Source organism: Carassius carassius, chromosome 10 (genome assembly GCF_963082965.1).
Source record: "Carassius carassius chromosome 10, fCarCar2.1, whole genome shotgun sequence".
Taxonomy (NCBI): domain Eukaryota; kingdom Metazoa; phylum Chordata; class Actinopteri; order Cypriniformes; family Cyprinidae; genus Carassius; species Carassius carassius.
Genome location: NC_081764.1, coordinates 10,870,796 through 10,892,677, shown reverse-complemented (window position 1 = coordinate 10,892,677; position 21,882 = coordinate 10,870,796). Strand labels below are relative to the sequence as shown.

The 21,882-nt window shown below is 35.8% G+C and overlaps 1 protein-coding gene across 1 annotated transcript in view; it reads right to left on the bottom strand.

Moving 5' to 3' along the window:
* Positions 1-21,882, bottom strand: part of LOC132151774 (gamma-aminobutyric acid receptor subunit gamma-3-like) — a 157,302-nt gene that overhangs the window by 101,700 nt on the left and 33,720 nt on the right. Inside the window, exon 3 of the mRNA XM_059560132.1 lies at positions 14,437-14,504. Within this exon, the coding sequence (XP_059416115.1) occupies positions 14,437-14,504 (68 nt within the window). The remainder of the gene's footprint in view (positions 1-14,436; positions 14,505-21,882) is intronic.

The following is a 21,882-nucleotide window of genomic DNA, read 5'->3' as shown; positions in this document are numbered from 1 at the left end:
CATCTCATTAAAATGTTTATAATGCTATACATAATTTAATTACTCCTTTAAAACTGTTAATGTTATGTAAATTCAAGGGTATTGTGTGGAAGTTAAAAATGTAAAAGTCCAAATTGTATTGTGAATAGCTTGTGAATTTTTATTGTAAATTGGAAAATGAAATTGTCATTTTAGTGAAATATTTTGTAGCAAATGGAGAAATGTTTTTATGTTCTGTTAAAAAATTTTTAAATCTTCATTGTAAACTGTAGAGATGTATTTACAAAAGAAATATTTGAACTTGTAACAAAGTATTCAAACACATGTATTTATGTGTATTGTGAATAGCTTGTGAATTTTTATTGTAGATTGGAAAATGAAATTGACATATTGTGACCATTTTAGTGAAATATTTTGTAGCAAATGTTTTTTTATGTTCTGTTAAAAATGTTTGAAATCTTCATTGTAAACTGCAGAGATGTATTTTACAAAATAACCTGTAACAAAGTATTCAAACACTTGTATTTATGTGTATTGTTTCTCATATTAAATTGATGGTATTCAATAGAAAAATGGCCTTTAATAGTTCTTGAAGGAACATATTTGACACGGTTAAGGTACAAAAGGGCTTGTCACTGGGGTGGTACCTTAAAGGATCAAATTTGTACCTTAGATAAAGGTACAATATTGTACCAGTAAGTTAAAAAAAAAAAAGTACATTTTGGTTTTCCATGGTACAAATCATGTCCTTAAAGGTACAAACTATAATGGTACAAATTTGTTACTTCACATTAAGGTACAATTTTGTACCAGTAAAAGGTACCGCCCCAGTGACAAGGGTTTGTACCTTCTTTGGTACAAAATTGTACTTTTTTTTCCGACAGTGTAGGTGGCAGCAAGTCACTGTTAATTAGTGAGTCATTGCGATTGAACCGAATCATTTAAACGGTTGATTCATTCAGGAACAAATCTCATGTTAAACGGTCAATATTGTGTTTGAAACTTAAGTGTCTTAATTTAAAAATTTTAGTTTATTGAACTGCTTCAAACATCAATTCATCAATCAACATCAATATCAAAACATCACATTTGTAATTATGCTGCTTTTTGCCGGTAAAAATGTCAGTCATTGCGTGGTACTGATTAGCTATATGCAATTATATATAAATATTTTCCCCCCATATCTTGAATTTTGTGATCATTCTAAATGCAATTTAATAAACTGAATCATGCAGTCAAATAATGCACAGTGGTCTAACCTACTAGACTTCCTATTGCCTTAGCTAAACTTTAGCTAACTTACATGGTAGCTCATGAGTCATGGATGTTAGCAAGAGAAATTCACTATTTAAATCTGACTTTTGTCTTTTGGATAATTAGCTGTAAAATCAAGGCACAGGTAGTTTAGTCTCACCTCCACATCAAGACAAACACAACCGGAAAAGGAGGGAGGGCTTCATTTCTGCAGCTCTTTGCCTGTCAGTGATGTGCATGTGTCGATCAATGTGTGTAGTACTGCTGTGCTGCACGGAAATGTGTAGGGAGAAAGGCATCAGGAGAGTCTCAACATTTCCTGACCCGACCTAATATTTTGAATTTTTATTTGTTTGACAGGGTAAGCTGGGCTCAAACAGAAACACACGCACACATATATACATATATTCAGTTATAAAAAATACAAATTAAAAACTCCCCAGAAAAAGGGCACAGCGCATTTCTGTATATTAGCAACGCATGTGTTGTCAATCTGATGAAGATGTTTTCTTAATTTGCTGGTGTTTTTTCTGTTTGCATGTGTAATATTTATGTAATTATGTCATTTGAACACTGAAAAAACTGATGCATAGAATTTACTAAAAAAAATGTATGGTAAGTGGTTACAATCAATTTATTTTAGCTACATTTAAATAAACAAATGCTGAAATTTAATCAAATTAGTTTATTTAAATATAGCTAAAATAAAATGCTTGGAACCACTTACCATAAAAATATTTAGTAAATTCAATTAATCATTTTTTTCAGTGAAAGCCCGTTGAGCTCTCTAGGCCACAGTAGAAGAGACTTCTATAAAAAAAAACATTTAAAATCTTACCGGTTCCAAACTTTTGAACAAAAGTGTATAGATCAAATAAAAATAAAGATCTACCAAGACAAAACATTTTAAATAAACAGTTTATCCAAAATTTTACATAAAGATTATGAATTCAAACATAAACTTAAAACCACATTGTCAACGATTTTGAAGGAATAGCTCACCCAAAATTTGCCAGACTACAATGACACCTGTCATCTGTCTGAGAGCACCTACTCTGTAAACCTTAGGCCACCGACAGGGGAAGCTGAAGGATGACACTCAGTTTGATGCTATCAGTCATGCCTCGGCTTCCAAAGGGGTTCATTGATTTTTGAGCTTGACATTACCTCATCACATCAGCCAAGATATCAACATCATTTCTGCATCATGTTGTCATTACTTTTAGCTGTGCGGCAAATAACAGATCAGCATGATAAGTAGAATGATCTTACGTTTTAATGTAGATCTTAAGGCTCCAATACTATCAACTGTAGTTTAGGGACACAAGGGATACAATGAAAAGGGATGATTAATGCTAATTTATCAGTCCTATTCAGTGTCTGGTTGCTAGCTGACTCATGTTCTATAGAACCCTTAAAATCAAATTATATGGCGCTTGAGATATGTTTGTCTGCAGTGAATACTATAAAGTTGGCTATTTCAGCTTTACACAATTAGATTGATGAGCAAAGCTGATTGCTCATGTGGACAAAAATCAACCGGCACTCAGTAAGGCTTTGACAATCATGGTCAGTTATTAGGAGTATTCATATTTCTGAAGAACCATTACAGCCTCATATTACACACCATATTCAAACCACAGTGTTATTTTCATTGCAAATCTATTCAAGCCTCATGTTCAACCCTGCCATTTACATCACACATTGCCTCTTAACAGAAGCCCTCTGAATAATTTGATCATCTCACACTGGCCATTTCTTACCCTTCCAAAAAGCCTGAACACCCTCAGGCAGCCATTGGCCAAGGCCAAGCTTGAATCGCTCAGTGAATGGAATGACCGCTGACTTCAAACTGACAAGCAGATGTTGGCTGATGGCTGCTTTCCTTATTCAGTACCTCCTTAGAAATCCACCACTTCAGCCTCAGGGAGAAACTTTTCCCATCTGCAATCGGTTTCTTTTGGCACCGCAAGGACATGCACCATCCCATGTCCTCCACTAGTGAATATCCTGAGGCTTTTATGTGAAAAACAGCAGAAAAAATGGCCACTGGCAATTTGTCTACACTTCAATAAATATTTAGGCCTAAATTTAAGATCTGTGTTTTAAATACACAATGACAAGTTTCATACATTTATTTTCTATAAATATCATTTATAATTGTTTTAATCTCATAAATTTCAACTAATTACTAATTAAATATTACTTGTCCACAGCTAATTGTTTTATACAGATTTATGTCTTAAAGGAAATAGGCCTACATTTATGGGGGCCTATAGGCTAGTGTTATATATTTTGTCCAGCTGATTACTAACAATATCTCTAATGTTTTCAACTACTTGTAAATCATGAGAAAATTCCCATTCTAAACAGTGACACGGGGCAGTGTAGTCGCCTGTCAATGACATTAGTTACCCTATGTTACCGCCTTTACTGACGTAGAAACCACATGACAACAGTGTCATGGACAAATGCGGAAGTAGTGTCTAGCGTCCAGCAAACCACTTGCTTGCTTCAAGCAGTTCCTTATTTACCTCTTCTTGCACGTTTTATGGTGGATTGTGTTACTTATTTATGGAACATAATTAGTGTTTACCGTCTGCCACTGGTTCTGTCGACAAGGACAGCTCCCGTAAACATAAGCGTACGGGCCAACAAAACAACCCAAGAAGAGTTTGGGACAAGAGGAGAGAAAGAGCAAGGATTAATATCGGTGTTGCATTTTCTAGATGGAGAGAGCTTTGCGACAAACTTCAACTAGAAATAGATGCCGATATCACATGTGTTTTACTCGACAGGTGAGTTGTTTTGATTCGTATCTTTACAGAAAACGTATGGTATTATAACGATCAACAAGATTAGTATTATGGGGCATACACGCCAAACGTGGGGCATCGTGTCTCTAGACCCATGCGAGGACGCGTCTGATCCACAGTCTGATCACGTCTTTGCATTGACTTTGTATGTAATCTACTCACGCAAATCGTTGAACTAGTGTTTAATCCATGATTTATCTTTCCGTCTGATGGCCGTCAGCAGTTGGGTAGAAGACAACAAATCCCATCCTTCCACGCTCCTTCTTAGCGTCATCAAACCACGCGATTGTTATTGTTTTGGTAGTGCGCCCTCGAGTGGCAGGTCCTACAACCTGTACCTTTAATCACTTACCCCCATTTCGTTCGAAACACGTAAAAGCTCAGTTCATCTTCGGAAAACAATTTGAGATATTTTGGATGAAAACCTGGAGGCTTGAGACTGTCCCATAGACTACCAAGTAAATAACAGTGTCAAGGTCGATAAAAGGTATGAAAAGTCATCGTCAAAATGCTCCATCTGCCATCAGATGTGCAATCTGGGTTATATGAAGCGATGGGAACACTTTTTGTAAGTCCTTTTGAGTCACTCCATATCACTGTGCTGCGTAGGCTCTTCTATGTCCTCTTCTGTGTCCTTTTATTTCAAATCAAAGCTAAATACGCATAGAAATATGGTGATATGGAGAGAGACTTTTTGCTTACAAAAAGTGTTCCCGTCGCTTCATATAACCATATTGCATTTCTGATGGCAGATGGAGTATTCTGAGTTGGATTTTAATAAAGTTTATGCAAATCTTAAATTTTATAGAGATTATATTGAGTGTACCATAATATAATGTATTGTACTGTATGTGTACTTTAATATTATTAAATATAAATGTGGGGGATCATCCAAAAAATTATAAAACAGAATAAATATATATATATATATATATATATATATATATATATATATATATATATATATATATATATATATATATATGTGTGTGTGTGTGTGTGTGTTTGTTTTTTAATTTATTGTCTCAGATTGATGTACAGACATTGAGTTGATAAATACTCAACTGGAGCATACTTCAGCAGCACACTTAAACTAAACTATAAAATATTTCTTCTCCACGCATTAGTAAACCAAGCACATGATCTGCAGTGTGAAATGTGCCATTCATTCTGAGCCCAGCAGTGAATGACAAGTGACAGCCAGGTTTCATCATGAAATAAGCTCTCCCCGGCCTTATCAGTGCAGCCGAACCAAGTGAAAATTTGATTTAGATGTATATGCATCTCAGTGTATGTGTTATCAAAATATAGACTCAGTATGTAAACACAACTGACTGATACATACAGATTTGACGGATCTTGATAAGTTTAAATTCAGAAGACAGAATTGCTGCCAGATTTGTAATGGCAGTAAACTGATAAACTGCTGGGATTTCAATATCTCTCCCACAGGTAGGGTTTCAAGGTATAACGGTATAAAAAAAGAAGAAGAAAGGATCAGTACGATACCAACAGTTATTCATAACAGTTCTGCAGTTCAGACAGTGTGATGAAGCATAAAAGCAAAGTTACCATTTACAGTGTAAAGATACATGAAAGCCTGTTTTTAGATTTAAACCTGAATGCATTATTTTTCATATATAATGTTCTAAATCAACGGTGTCTACACTGTTGATCCTTTTTATTTATTGATCGATTTTTTTACCCAAAACATACCTACACATACACATTTTTGCCTAATAACATCAGGCAAAAGGACTCAATACAAATGAGCCATTTGGGCTAACTTGGGTACATCATTTACATTTATTTGAATAAAAAAATATATATATAAATTACATTTCTGAAAATCTGTGGAGTGAGGATAGAGAGTTTGTCAAAGAACTGTATTTCTTTCTTACCTCTTTATATAAACAATAATTTAATTATTTTTAATCATTATTTTTACATCTATTCCATGCATATGATCATTTTCTGATAACCATTCTATGACCCGGCTTGATTTAAAGGGATAGTTCACCCAAAAATGAAAATTCTGTCAGCATTTGCTCATTCTTAAGTTGTTCCAGAACCTGTATAAGTTCCTTTCTTTTGCTGAACACAAAAGAAGATATTTTGAAGAATGTTAGTAACCAAACTGTAGAAGTCAATGGCTACAAGCAACTTCAAAATATCTTCTTCTGTGCTCAACAGAGGAATGAAATTCATACAGGTTTGGAACAACTTGAGGATGAGTAAATAATGACACATTTTCATTTTGTGGTGAACTACAGTGGGTATAGAAAAGAATCACCCCCTTTAAATTATTCTAGGCATTGATAAAGTCTTTGATAAAAAAAGAAAAGAAAAAAAACAATCTTCTGAATTGTGCCTGTCCACAACTTTATCCCAGATATCTTTAAACAGTGCCTTGCCACCCATAGTTGATTGTTTGCTTCAGTTGCACCATCAAGAACTGAAATGTTCCAGGAAAGACTTTTCCATGCTGAGCTAATCAAAATGACCACAGCCGATCACAGCTGAAAGTCAAATGGCTTTGTTTTCCATTGAGAAGGTGATTAGCTGCACCTGATTGAGTTTACAAGTCATTTTTTAGGAGGGGGTGATCCTTTTTCCAACTCAGTGTTTGTTTGTTTTCTTTTCAGTTTTTTTTTCTGACATGTTGGTGTTATATCTTTAACTTGAATGTTATAATGTTATAAATTGCACTGAGCAAATACAGCTAGATAAAACAAAACTGTGTCTGTCTTCATTCAGGATGCAAAGCAATAAAATGTGAATATTTTAAAGGGTAGGATTGTTTTCTATACCAACTGTATCCCTTTAAAGTGATCCAGTAAATGTCCCTAGTATATGCAAAGCTATCACATCCATTCTGTATGGTGCTGAGCCAATCCTTCTTACAGGTACCACAGCTTATTGATCCTGTACCATCTCTAAAGTTCGATATCCAGCAGGTGGGCATAAGGTTATCATAATCAATCAAAATCAACATAGTTTGGCAAAAAAAGGGGGGGGGCAATGAGCCATTGACTCTCCCTGGAAAATGAGTGCAATCTGTAACAGGTGAGCAGAAAGTTAAAGCTAACTGAGGATGAGATCAATACGCAGTTGAAAGAGCCAAGGTCTGTGGGCAATCAGTTGTGGCCAGGCCCATAGTCAGCCAGAAAAAGATTGAAGCCAGAGGGACCTTTCCACCTTTTCTGTAGGGAGTTGTGAGCTGGACAAGGATCCGAGCACAGACAGACAGGACCTTTGCCTGCTCTGCAGGGTATTAACTGCGTTTTGTAATGGCGATGATCTGCCGCACTGACTAATCCCCACATTCTTTTATATAATTGTTACCTATAATCCACAGGATATTAAATGGCTCATTGAAAATTAGGTGCAGCTAAAGCGACCTGCTGTGTTGGGGGAAATTGACCCAGTCTATCCTCAATTTTCTCCTAGGCCGTTCATTTATTGTGTAGTATTTTGTGCTACTGGAGTGGTGGTGTATATGGGGAACGTGAATGAAGCCTTGAGAGGACCAGATCTGTACCTGTGCAAGCTCTTTCCATAGAAATCTATACATTTGCTTACCTATAGTAAAGTTTAGTCAGTTTATCAGCATCAGAATAACTAAAACACAAACAAAGACTTTTTGTTAAGACAATTAATGACATCTTAAATGTATTAGCCACAATAATTATTGAGCAGCCCAGCAGGAATTCTGGTGCCAAAAACAAGTGATAACGAGAGAGAGTTTGTCCCTGTTTGACAATGGAATCTGTTTTTGGAACATCTTGTGCATAACAATGATTATTCTCTATTTTGCTAATCCACCATCACAGCATGAACTTGAATAATAATGGCTTGATTTAATTGCAGGTAAATTACACACAGTATTTCCTGCCCATTACAAGTTGGTTTGGTAGTTAGCTGATAATGGTTTTGCATTTATTAATGTATACAAATGGTGTATGCCATTAAAGATAATTACAGGGATAAGTAAAGCAGAGCACAGAAAATTAATTACAAGTTGAAGAGTGTGCTACATCATAATCTAAATTTCAATAAGGACCAAATAGCACATATAATATAGCTTAATTTGTATCTGTAATACTCTTTGTTTAATAGATAACTAAATTAAACTTATTATATATTTAAACAATAACTAAAATCATTTATATATATATTTTTAACATAATTATTGTTTAAAAATAATTATTCATAAATTTAATAATACTTTACATCATGATCTGAAAGTCGGGAAATCAGTTAGCCTCGCTCATGAATAGATTATTAGATGGCATAATCCTAAAACAATCATAAATGATTTACTGGAAGGCAGGTAAGTGGGCATCATTCATTAGGATAGCATGGATAACACATGATTTAATGCAGTAACTATCACAAACTAACAACAAACAATATATTTTATTACCAACATCAATTAACCTTTGTTAATGTTAATCAAAATGTTTGTTCATTTTTGTTGAACAGCGCAGGCAACGTCATTCAGAACTTGGTTATTTGTTCACTTCCTTTTACTGCAGATTCGACAGTGTCGCACCACACAAGTGTGAGTAACTGCTCTTAATAATACATTTTATTTATAATGCGCTTTTCTAAAACCCAAAGCGCTACAAAGAAAACAAGTAAAATACAAAAGTACAAGAGTAATACAAAATAATCATTACAATACAACACAGTAAACTACTATTCATGATTAAAATAAGCAATTTTAAAAATATGTGTTTTTAACAACTTCCTGAAACTGGTTAATGTAGGAGCATCCCTAATAGCAAAAGGAAGTGCATTCCATAACCTGGGTGCCGCAACAGAGAACGCTCTTTCCCCCATAGATTTTAATCTGCAGGGGGGCTGCTGAAGAGTTAGAGAATCCGTAGACCGGAGGGAAAGAGAAGGCGTATACAGGCTAACTAAATCACAGATATAAGAAGGAGCTGTTTCGTGCATAGCTTTATAAGTTAATGTGAGAGTTTTAAAAGCAATACGCAACTGGACAGGTAGCCAATGTAAACTATAAAGCACACCTGTAATGTGCTGACGAGATGATGTATATGTAAGCACGCGTGCTGCTGAATTCTGGATGTACTGCAAGCGTTTAATAGATTTGACAGGTAAACCGACAAAAAGCGCATTACAATAATCAATCCTAGAAGTAACAAATTTAGTTTTTTTTTTCAGTTTTTTTTTCTGATGCATGACAAATGATGCATGACAAACAAATGCATGAATTAGCCTTTCCGCGTCAGGTAGAGTAAGGTAGGGCCTAATTTTTGCAATGTTTCTTAGATGGTGGAATGCAGATTTGGTAACACTCTTAATGTGAGAGTCTAATGTTAGATGAGCGTCAAAAATCACACCAAGGTTACGAGCGCTAGTAGATGGAGCTAAAACACTTTCATCTATGGTCAAATTAAAATGATTTCCTTTGCGAGTAGCTGCTGGTGTGCCAATGAGTAGAATCTCTGTCTTAGAAGAATTTAGTTTTAAAAAATTATGATGCATCCATGTTTTCATCTCCTGCACACATTCCGAGAGAATTTTTGAGGTGACAGTTGGGTCTGATTTAGAGCTAATGTAAATTTGAGTATCATCAGCGTAAAAATGATACCCCAGACCATATTTCCTAATTATTTGCCCCAAAGGAAGCATATAAACACTAAACAATGTAGGACCCAAGACAGACCCCTGAGGAACACCAGAACAGACTTGTCCACTATCCGATTTGTTGTTTCCCAAGACAACAAACTGGGAACGATCAGTGAAGTATGATTTGAACCAGTCCAGTACAGTGCCAGTAATACCAAGCCAGCTCTCTAGCCTATTCAGCAGGATAGAATGGCACACTGTGTCAAACGCTGCACTCAGATCTAACAAGACCAAGATGGTTGAGGCTCCAGAGTCAGCTGAGACAAGCAGGTCATTCATAACACGAACCAAGGCTGTCTCTGTACTGTGTCCCTTTCTAAACCCAGACTGAAAAGGTTCAAGAAGCTTGTTGGATACCAGGTGTGAGTGGAGTTGTGCTACAACCACACGTTCTAAAACCTTGGAAAGAAAGGGAAGATTTGAAATAGGCCTATAGTTTGATAGGTCTGACTTATCACAACCAGGCTTTTTAAGGACTGGTGTAATAGCTGCAACCTTTAAGGCCTTCGGAACAGTACCTGTAGTAAGTGAGGTGTTCACAATGCTACAAATGAGGGGACTAATTGAAGAAAGACACCCCTTGAGAACGGATGTTGGGATAGGGTCAAGGGCACTGGTAGTGGTGTTCATTGCCATCACCAATTTTGAAATACAATCAGTAGCGACTAAGTCAAAATTGGATAATGTAAACTTAGGAAAAGTAACTGGATAGGTCTCGGGAATTGCAGAACAAGATGGAAAATTGATTGACTTGTAGATGCTTAAAGGTTCAAGAAGCTTGTTGGATACCAGGTGTGAGTGGTCACTATTACGTGGACTTTTTTTACGTCCATTTTTTTCCTAAATCACAGCAGCGTTAGTCTATGAAAAACTGCAAACCTGTTAGCCAATCATACTAGTGGGTGTTTTTATTTCCAAGTCTACAATCCGTCACGCCTATTCAAAGAGTGTCTCGATGAGGGGGTCTAAACAGGAAAGAAAAGAGCCTATTACTTCTAAATTAGGGAATAATTAAACAAAATCAAAACAAAACAGAGTCAGTTCATGACCCTTTTAACTAATATTAACATACAAATTTTGATCTTAAAAAAGCATAAGAGTAAATGCTGAGATCAACTAAGATGCTGTTTTAAAAATTGGTTTGTTGATGTTGACTAATGTAGTTAACTAATCTTAAAGGCAGGGTAGGTAATACATGTATAAACAACTTTCTTCCAAATTTGTTTAAACTTTCTTTATATATCAATGCATAATTAAAATGTAAGTACTCTGATAAAAAGAGTATAAAAATCGAGTGACTCTAGACCGTTTAATCTGTATTAAACACAGCTCATTATTTCCATTTCGGGACGAAACATAGGATTGGCTTAGGCGACTGTCACTCTCTCGCAACCATGGCAACCACCCTTTTGCCACACATGACCTGCCCACTTGCGCGTGCACGTTTGATTTGAGGAATTCAACAGGCACGGATCCTAGGAATACCAAAACAATGGAGAGAAACAGCAAGCAAAATTCACAGTACCAGCCTATGCAGTTAGTGAAGGCAAACCAGGCAAAAAAAGGAAGACAGTAACAGTACAAGAAAAGGCAATGAACAAAAAGTCTTTTGATAAACAAAGAAATAAAACGCGAGTTAATATCAGCGTGGCTTTCCAGCGATGGCGAGAACTGAGGGAACTCAAGGGGCTGAAAAGTGACTCCTTGATGGCTTTATTTCTGCTGGACAGGTAAATCTTTCTTTTTGTATTTTGATCATACATATTTTTTTTCATGAAGCATGTGTCATTAGCACACATAGCTGCGTTATATAGCTAACATAACATTACTTAGCGAGCCGTAGTAGAGGCTTTGGAAGGAGCCCAGAAGGAAGGGGGTGGAGTGAATGGAAATAATGAGCTGTCTTTAAAACAGTCGTGAGAGGTCTACAGTCACTCGATTTTTATACTTTCTTTTTCAGAATACTAACATTTTAATTATGTATTGATATATAAATAAAGTTTAAACAAATTTGGAAAAAAAGTTTTTTATACATTTTTTTTTACCTACCCTGCCTTTAACAAATGAAACTTACTGTAAAGTGTTACCAGGATTTTTCCTTACTGCTTGTGACTGTTTGAGCAACCTTAAAAGCAGCCAGAGGCTCCTGCTTATTCTTTAATCTATTGTTTTTTGTGTCTGACTACATTTTATTTTCTTTAAAAATATAACAATAATTTTCCCCAAAATTCTAAAAGCTGATGTGGAAAGGTTACAATGATTACTACGTACTTGTTTGTCAGAGGCAACCCATGCAGCATGATGACGCTCTAGAAGTGCATTAATGATTCATTTCCACAGCAAAAAACCCTCCCACTGTATTCAGTGCTGTGGCTTCTGTGTAGGTGTTTGTTCATTTTCTAGGGTTTCCAAACTATGTAATACGGCAGTGGCCTAACAAAGGAAAGCACAAACAGCAGGATTGGAGCATGATGGGAGAACAGATGCCTTGAGGAGGGAGCTATTGAACATAATCAGATCTCATTAAGATCTTCACTATATCACAAATAGGCAACAATGTATACTGCTTTAATATACACTTTAACAATATATTAGTATATTATATATTATAAGGTGTGTGGTGCAACGTCCAGCTGCAAAAAATAAAAATGCTATTTGCTTTGTTGGCTGAGCTAGTCCTTTCACTTATGTGCAAATAACCTGCCTGACAATGTTATTGTATGTATGGCATTTCAAGAAAATGAAATTGTCATGGACAATAAATGAGATATCGGGAGATGGAGAGACACAGTGTCACAGAACACAAGATAATAGATAAATGTAAGCATATTTAAATGTTTCTCGCACTCCCTTTGCATTCAGACAACTCAGAAAGCCCACACAATAAACCAAAATGAAAAGATAGGAAGATTAGAATGTTAGATATTTCATGTTAATTGACTTCCATTTATGCTATTGTGAACACCTAATTCCTCAGAGGAATGAAACATTTTTGTTACCTCTTTAGGCTGAATATGCAAATAAATCATGTGAATATGCATGACTTGGTTCGTTCCAGAGTTCACGACCTCTGTTCCATTCTGATGCCAAATAGTATTCCAGTTTTCCAAACTTAATGTTTAGACCTTGGAAACTTTTTAACACTCTTGAATATTATTGTCTGCTGTGAATTGTAAGAAACATCTCCCTTAAGGCTTTAAAACGGCCCTTAACACACTGTTAGGTGACATATTGATCAATAGCTGCTGTTTCTTCAGGTGGTTGTTTGGCCCTACTAATTATCCAACAAACATTTCTCTTGCACTCAGAGCCCTGGGCTGTAATAATTGGAAGTGAATTTTCAAGGATGAAACTGATGTATTGGGAACCAAAGACAGAATGGAGCTCTAGAGAAATTTCACATCCACCAGAAGTGATCTGTCACCATCGTCCACATTTACATATGATTTCTATTGAAGCGCACATAAATATGGAACAAGCTACTGCTCTATTTAATTTTTTATTACTACAGTAGATAAAGGGAATCAAGTGCCAACTACTGTGCAAAAAAACAGAGATATTATTTTCCTCTGCTGCTTTCTATGTCTCATTTTAAGTCAGAGTTTTTATATTTTTCTCCGTCTCCTTTTTTCTTCCTGTGTCTTTCCCCTGAAGCTTTTCTGTGCCTCAGGGAAGTTGAAGCTTAAGCAATGGGCTCACATCTCAGAGGGATAGCTAGTGGCCCTGCTTTCAACTCAAACCTACAGCCATTTGTCACACCGATGGGTCTAAACTACAAGTGTTGAATGAGTGAAAGAAAGAAAGTGAGAGTGACTTAGAAAAAGAGAAGAAAAAAAATGCATTAAAGGTCCCGATATACTTCAAGCAAAATCATAGAACAAACTTAATTTCGAACAAAACCTGGCCAAAACTAACTTCATTCTGTGTTTTCGTTTTGAGAGTTCGAAATGGCTTGCCAAAGCTAACTTTCCGGAAAAGTTCATTCCGGCTGCAAAACACCTTCGTACAACCAATGATCCATGCCAAATAAATCATAGGAGGTGTGCACTGTGGCTCCACCTTCTTTCACGCGGTACTCTTTTCTGGGTCAATTTTGTCTGTCGACTCCCTAAAGTTGAGATGTCCGCGGGTAAAAACACGAACGCAGTGGAGAACTCCTTTATAGTAACAAATTAATTTGAGCTTCTGATGAAAATAGACACTGACACTGTTTTTCATGTATAATACTGCTGATTGCGTTTAAGCAATATATTGAATAAAGTGTAATTTAAATATATGTGACGTGACTTCACGGGAGTGCTAATTTGCAAAGCTTGTGCAAACATACCCGTGCTGCTATGATCAGATTTTCATCTCAAAAATTATTGATGTTTTCTCCATTTTTGTTAAGCTTATTTTTTTACTGAGAGGAAAGCACGCTGTACATGTTTACATATTCATATAAGCTTTGCTTTCATCAGAGTGGGCATTGTTGGGATGTTTGCTAACAGTATACTGCTGCTCATGTATTTCGAACTTCGTATTACCCCTTAACGAAGCTAAGAAAAAGGAACTTTGTTTTGAGTATATCTGCAGCCTTTAAAGAAAAAAATTTCACCCCAAAATGAAAATTATCTCATTGTTTATGCAGTTTTATGGGGGGGGGGGTGAACTATCCCTTTAAATTCATCAAAACAAGATGCATAATGACTAAAATAGCACAGTTTATGAACATGCATTCACTCACCATATTTATTGATGACACAGGTCCAATACTATTTATGTAGATGTCAACATCAATTACTGTTGGTTTGACTGCAGAGAGCGAGAGAGAGAGAGAGAGAGAGAGAGAGAGAGAGAAATTACATTAGTCTCATTACCATACAAAAAACATGTTTCTGTGAAAATAGCTTGAATATACTAATCTAAGAAAGTGTTTCACAATACAGTTCCTGAAATGTTATACTCTCCATCTATTTATACATCCCGTGTTTTATGTTTGACAATGTTTAATGAGTTTAATGAATAAAGTGTCTATACACCAAGAGGTCATAAACTTGTGATGCCATTACACTGCATAATCTTCTCACTCTTAAAGGATTTCCTCTTTGAGCAGTTGATTACAATAATCTACAATTTTAAACATTGGTTTGATTGACATTAAATGTGGCTGAAAAGCACTCGTCACTTCTGAGAGATGAAGTGGAAAGTTGGAAGGGGGCACAAAGGAAAGGAACAGTGAGAATTTCAATTTGAGTGAAAGCCTGCCTGACAACCCTTCATTAGGAAAGCATTTTCTGTAGCCGAAAAGATGGAAGAGAGGTTCATTCTTCACAAAACCAACAAAATGACAAAAAGACAAGTATCATCAACTTCATATCATCTGCATTGTTCTCAAGAAACACAGGATTTAAAATTTCCACAGTCATAAAACATTCTTACTGACAGTCACCACACTGTTTAAAAATGATTCGTAAGCTACATGTAATTTTTAAATTTTTAAATTTAAAAAGATTTGATTTTGTTTTATTGGGGATTATCTAAAAAGTATACTTTGTCATAATCTTTGAAAATTGTAATAACTACATTTTCCCTCAGTCTTGATGCCTTAGCCGACCTCTGACCACTTCAGTCCAACAGTGTTCAAGTGGGCAAAACCCCTTCAGGTGTACTTACTCGTAAATATGAGCATGACATTTTCAGTCTCTAATCTCATTTCCCAAATGCCTTCTTCACTGAGTGGGCATCAAAATAAAGATTCTCATCTGTGCAAGAATTAACAGTGTCAGTTGCCTTAATATCTTGCATGTTGTCTAGAAGTAATGCAAAGACACTACTACATCAGGGTTCTGACTTACAAAGTTTTAACTCAATTAAAAATAAATAAGTACAATTATTTAATAGATTTAAAAATGAAAACACACACACACACACAAAAAAATGTTTAGCAGAATATATAAACTAGAAGGGTCCATATAACTCATGACTTGAGACTTGAAATTCAATGGAAAATTGTTAATTTGCTTAAAACGTTCAGCTCCAGTCACCATTCATTCATGGAGTATTTTAATTATGGATAAAAGCATAGACATTCTAAAAATATCCTTACTGGTTTCAAAAGGCATTTGAGTTGGACTACTTGTTTAATATGTTGTTTTCTTCATTTTGTTTTGAATGGACTTTGATTTTTGATTTGAAACTAAAACCATGTTCCTGGCTAAGTACTTACTATTACTTACTACTGCTAGAAACATGAAGCATTTATTAGTTGAAAGCAATACTTTGTACCTGTTTTAATATTTTATTGGATATGTTTGATTAATTATAAAGAGCTAAAACACACTGCTGTCAACTTAGAATGTGATATGGGAAATAACAGCTAAGTACCATGAATATTTCATTACTCACGTAAGTCACAGTTCATCATCCAATGTCCTATTTCACAGCTGGAAAATTACATTTATAGTTTGTAATTGATTTCAATCTACAGCAATGATACAAATTAGACAGATATTGTTGCTGTGCTATGATAATGTGCAATAAAGTTAATGTGCTTAGGGTTTGGACCTGGACACACAATGTTTGTTTGTGCTTCCATATAAGATTTATAGATCTCTCCCTGATGTCTGCCAATGTCATGATAACTGAACATTACCATCCACATTTTTGCACTCTTTCTCTCTCACAACTTCTTTGCAAAGTCAGGGAGGAAGCATGGTTAATGTTATTCCGTGTAAACTAGTGTTTGTTAATTGTGGTCTGGTGTCCTCTGCCAGTGTGGGGAGCTGTCAGGTGAGGGGGTCAGGGTCCTGTCTCCAATAGAGGATGTCTAATCATTAGAGTTAAGATGAGGATAGGCACCTGCTGCAAATATCACACTAACTCTTTCCACAAAGGTATGGCCATCTAGCCAAGAAAAGAGAAGACGAGCAATGAGAAAAAGAGGCAAACACAGGTAAAAAATAAATATATGAATGACTGTTTGGAGGGATGCATAATACCGGCAGGAGTAAAACCCAGAAGGAAATCAGAGTAGAGAACAGACATTTAATCTTACAACAATCCAGATCTATTTCAGTGCCTATTTTAGTGAATATGACACTGCATACACTTTTTAATGTAAAATTATGAATAATAATGCTCTTGATAACTTGCCATATAGTTCTTAATCATGTTTTAACCATCTTATCATGGCACATGAGTAAATAATTTTTTGCAATCCCATTAAGTCACCAAATTCACTGATATATATTCACAAAAGACAGACTGCTACTTGCAAGCAAACAATCTTATAATGCGAGTAATTAAAAGACTCGTCAATGCTTTAGTAATGTTGTTAGGTCATTTGCACTATACGAAAATCACCATGATCAAAGGCTGTCTACACTGCAAGCTCCGAAAGACCCTATAAACAACCTCATAATAAAAAAAAAAAAAAAACTGATGGCAAGGAAATCTTGGACATAGAATAATACAAGACATAAAAAGGTGTAACTTAAGAGAATGAGAGAATGAGTGAAAAAAACAATGATAATATATAGCTAAAAAGAATAGTTCATGGACGTTTTGTGTGTTGTTTCAAAACAAATAAATCAGAAACAAAAAGATATCATGCATCAAAAAATTTAGTTCAAATATATTCCAAGAAACATGAGGCTTTGAGTGCAAGATTGAAGAACAGATCAATTTTATTTAAGAGTTGCGTAAAATATTTCTCTAAATAAATATCTACAACCCACATAGCAAATGTCTTCTGGCTCAGATCCGGGCCACACAGTCACTTTTCCCTCAGCCCAATTACCGCAAAGAATGATGGCCCTGAAGTGGCCCAGAACTGGAATAAAAAACTTATTCATTTTGTGACATGCTTTGGTAAACCAGATAGCAACATACTGTAGTGTTGGCACAAATCTGTCCCACATCTGCCCTGCGTGAAATCCATGCGGACCAGATATGGGCCAGATCTAGGTAGACACTGCTTGCTGTCTGGGAATGTACAGTCGTGGCCAAAAGTTTTGAGAATTACATAAATATTAGTTTTCAAAAAGTTTGCTGCTAAACTGCTTTTAGATCTTTTTTCAGTTGTTTCTGTGATGTACTGAAATGTAATTACAAGCACTTCATACGTTTCAAAGGCTTTTATCGACAACTACATGACATTTATGCAAAGAGTCAGTATTTGCAGTGTTGGCCCTTCTTTTTCAGGACCTCTGCAATTCGACTGGGCATGCTCTCAATCAACTTCTGGGCCAAATCCTGACTGATAGCAACCCATTCTTTCATAATCACTTCTTGGAGTTTGTCAGAATTAGTGGGTTTTTGTTTGTCCACCCGCCTCTTGAGGATTGACCACAAGTTCTCAATGGGATTAAGATCTGGGGAGTTTCCAGGCCATGGACCCAAAATTTCAACATTCTGGTCCCTGAGCCACTTAGTTATCACTTTTGCCTTATGTGCCATGTGCCGGTGCTCCATCGTGCTGGAAAATGCATTGTTCTTCACCTTAGTGTTGTTGGATTGTTGGAAAAAGTTGCTGTTGGAGGGTGTTTTGGTACCATTCTTTATTCATGGCTGTGTTTTTGGGCAGAATTGTGAGTGAGCCCACTCCCTTGGATGAGAAGCAACCCCACACATGAATGGTGTCAGGATGCTTTACTGTTGGCATGACACAGGACTGATGGTAGCGCTCACCTTTTCTTCTCCGGACAGGCCTTTTTCCAGATGCCCCAAACAATTGGAAAGGGGCTTCATTGGAGAATATGACTTTGCCCCAGTCCTCAGCAGTCCATTCACTATACTTTCTGCAGAAGATCAATCTGTCCCTGATGTTTTTTTTTGGAGAAAAGAGGCTTCTTTGCTGCCCTTCTTGACACCAGGCCATCTTCCAAAAGTCTTGGCCTCACTGTGTGTGCAGATGCGTTTTATGCAACGCAATGATGGCTGCACGCGTTTCTTTGCTGGTCACCATGGTTAACAATGGAAGAACAATGATTTCAAGCATCACCCTCCTTTTAACATGTCAAGTCTGCCATTCTAACCCAATCAGTCTGACATAATGATCTCCAGCCTTGTGCTCGTCAACATTCTCACCTGAGTTAACAAGGCGATTACTGAAATGATCTCCGCAGGTCCTTTATTAACAGCAATGAAATGCAGTGGAATGGTTTTTTTTTTTTAAGATTAAGTTAATTTTCATGGCAAAGAAGGACTATGCAATTCATCGGATCACTCTTCATAACATTCTGGAGTATATGCAAATTGCTATTATAAAAACTTAAGCAGCAACTTTTCCAATTTCCAATATTTATGTAATTCTCAAAACTTTTGGCCACGACTGTACACACAAACTATGTTAACTGAATAGAAAATCAGACTTAAAACCCACACATCATGTAACTGTGCAATAAAAAAAGTTATTGCATTGGTTTTTCTATTCATTTTAAAAAGAAAATTAATTAATTAATTAAATAAAATAAAAAAAATAAAAAAATAAAAATAAATAAAGAACAAATCAACCAATAAAGAGTGAGTGTATAAAGTATATCGTCTATAAGAGAAACATAACAGATAGACACATGTAACTTAATCATAATCATTTATTGCAGATGTTTCAAAGAGCAGTACGACAGTAGTCCAAATGAAAATGGATTTCAGTTGCAGTCCTCTCAGGCAGAATATAATAGAATCTTGAGGAGCAGGGAATAATCTAAATTGTTAAACGCTGGAAAATACTATCCCGATCCATTCCCTCAAGGCGTGCATTTCTCATTCAAAACACGCATCACCGGAAACACAGCATGTCGCAATCTCTGACGAAACCGGCGAGAGCCAATGAGCGTTTGATATCGCTGCTGTAAAACTTGTTTTAAAACTTCTTAACAGCACATTTTTAAATAGTTACTATAGCTACAGAGGAAGGAGATACATATCGTCAATGAATGCGGTTTGAATTTGGATCTGTTCCTCACACCAAGCATCACATGGATACAGAGGATTTAAATAAAAATAAAAACTTTCATGATAATTTTATTTAATGTTCTGCATTACAGCATACTTATAAGAAGTATGTGCCCCATGGTAAACCAAATAAATATTACATGATAATGATCTCTCTCTCTCCCTCTCTCTCTCTTTTCATGTAAGGATTCTAAGATTATTTGTACCAAGAATAATAATATAAAATTTAATAAAATTATAATTAAGAGCAGTTTAATGCACTTGACTGATTTGCTTAATATTGAAATTATAATGTTTAATTCTGTACATTTTAACAATAATACACTTCATTAAAATGTCTTTGATCATTTAACCATTATCATGCAATATTGTATTCATCTTGTTTATCATGGGTCACATAATATGCTGCCAGATCTTAGGCTGATTTGGGCCACCTGACTGATCTGGGCCACACTCCTCCCACCAACAATCGGCCCAGATATTGTTTGCCGGATCCCCGCCGTGCCATCATTGTCACATATGGCCCAGCTCTGGCTGAAAGGGTACATGCCATTGCCGACATTAGGCCAGCAGTGCCAGCTTGAGGCCACATTTGGGCCAAGTCCATTTGCTATGTGGGAACACACAGTGGCTCTTATAAATACTTTATACAATATATTATATAATAGGAAGTGTTTATGATGCACGAAGAAAGGGAAAAAGCAAATATATCAGTCCCTAAGAATAAATAAATGGTCAAGACAAAGTCAATACAAGAAGTAAATCATTTATATGTATTGGAAGACAAAGCTAATTACAACCAATGATTAACACACTAGAACATAATCAATACCAGCTAAATAGAACTAACCAATGAACCATTTGACATTTTAAGCAACATCCCAAGTGAGAATGAACAGTACATCATGCCTTTTGAGGCAAGTGAACTTTAAATGCAACATCCACAACTTACTAACTAACTAACTAACTATCTAACTAAATAAAAACATGATCCTTAAGAAATCATGCTGATTTGGTGTTCAAGACCCATTTCTTCTTATTATCAATATTAAAGTACCCCTTAATGCCATTTCGAATATTGCCTTTCATTCAGTGTGCAATGTAGCTGTATGTGAATCTAAACAATCTGCAAAGTTTTAAAAGCCGATCGTGCATTATAAATAGAAAGAATCAACTCTGAACTAAAAGAGCTCTCAGTAATTCAAATCCCACTTCCATGATGGCTACACGTCACACGGTAACACATTTGCATAATAACTTGACTCGCCCTCAAAAATGTTGATCCAGGAACATGTTGTACTTGGTGAAATCACACTCACCATACCACAACAGTACAAACCCAATCTTTTTATGTGTTCCCATCATTTTACTGACAACTGTTTATCTGAAAGATGTCTCAGTACCCAGTTTATTTGGACCAGCTGGTTCCACTGAATCACAACCTGTAAGTATGAGAAAATATAAACATCTATTATTTATACAGAGCATTCAAAATACGGAACTATAGCAAAGGCCGTATCATTTCCAACACACACTGTACTGTACATGGTAGAACAATCACAACAGACTAGGCCATTTGACCAATCAGAGAAGAGTAGGCCCAAGCAAAGGAAAAATGTGGAGAAACTGAATCTTAGAACTGCTTTGAATTAATAGTTTGAGAATTGTTGGAAAACGAGGTGATATGAAATAATTACTTTCAGAAATCAAAAGAGATCTTTTTTGACCTTGCATGCATGTAAACCTATTGTAGGAGACTCCCAAAACAATATTAGGAACCTTAAAATGGCATAATAGGGGCATTTAAAAAAATTGGGCTGCTTTAGATTTTTTTTAGGATTCTTTGATGAATATAAAAGACCCGGTTTATTTTAATTAAAAACCTTTTCTAGCATTATAAATGTGTTTAATGCAAAGAAAGAAAATCATTCATTTCTTTAGAAATAAACAAATTACCTTACTGACCCCATATTTTAATATATATTAAAATGAATAAAACTTAATCACTAGACTTCTGGGGCTATCCAAAGAAGTACTGTATAAGTGTATGACACTCCTAAAATGGTATAACAAGTTTTTGCATGGAAAATTGAGGAAAAGAGAAAAGGAAGAGAGAAGAATGGAGACAAGCTGAAGCTGAATTCTGCTCTGAACCCTGTGACACTCTTGTGCTCAACCTCCCATCATCTGTATTCCTATAGGAGCACTTTGGGCCTCCCTGCATCCTCATCCATGC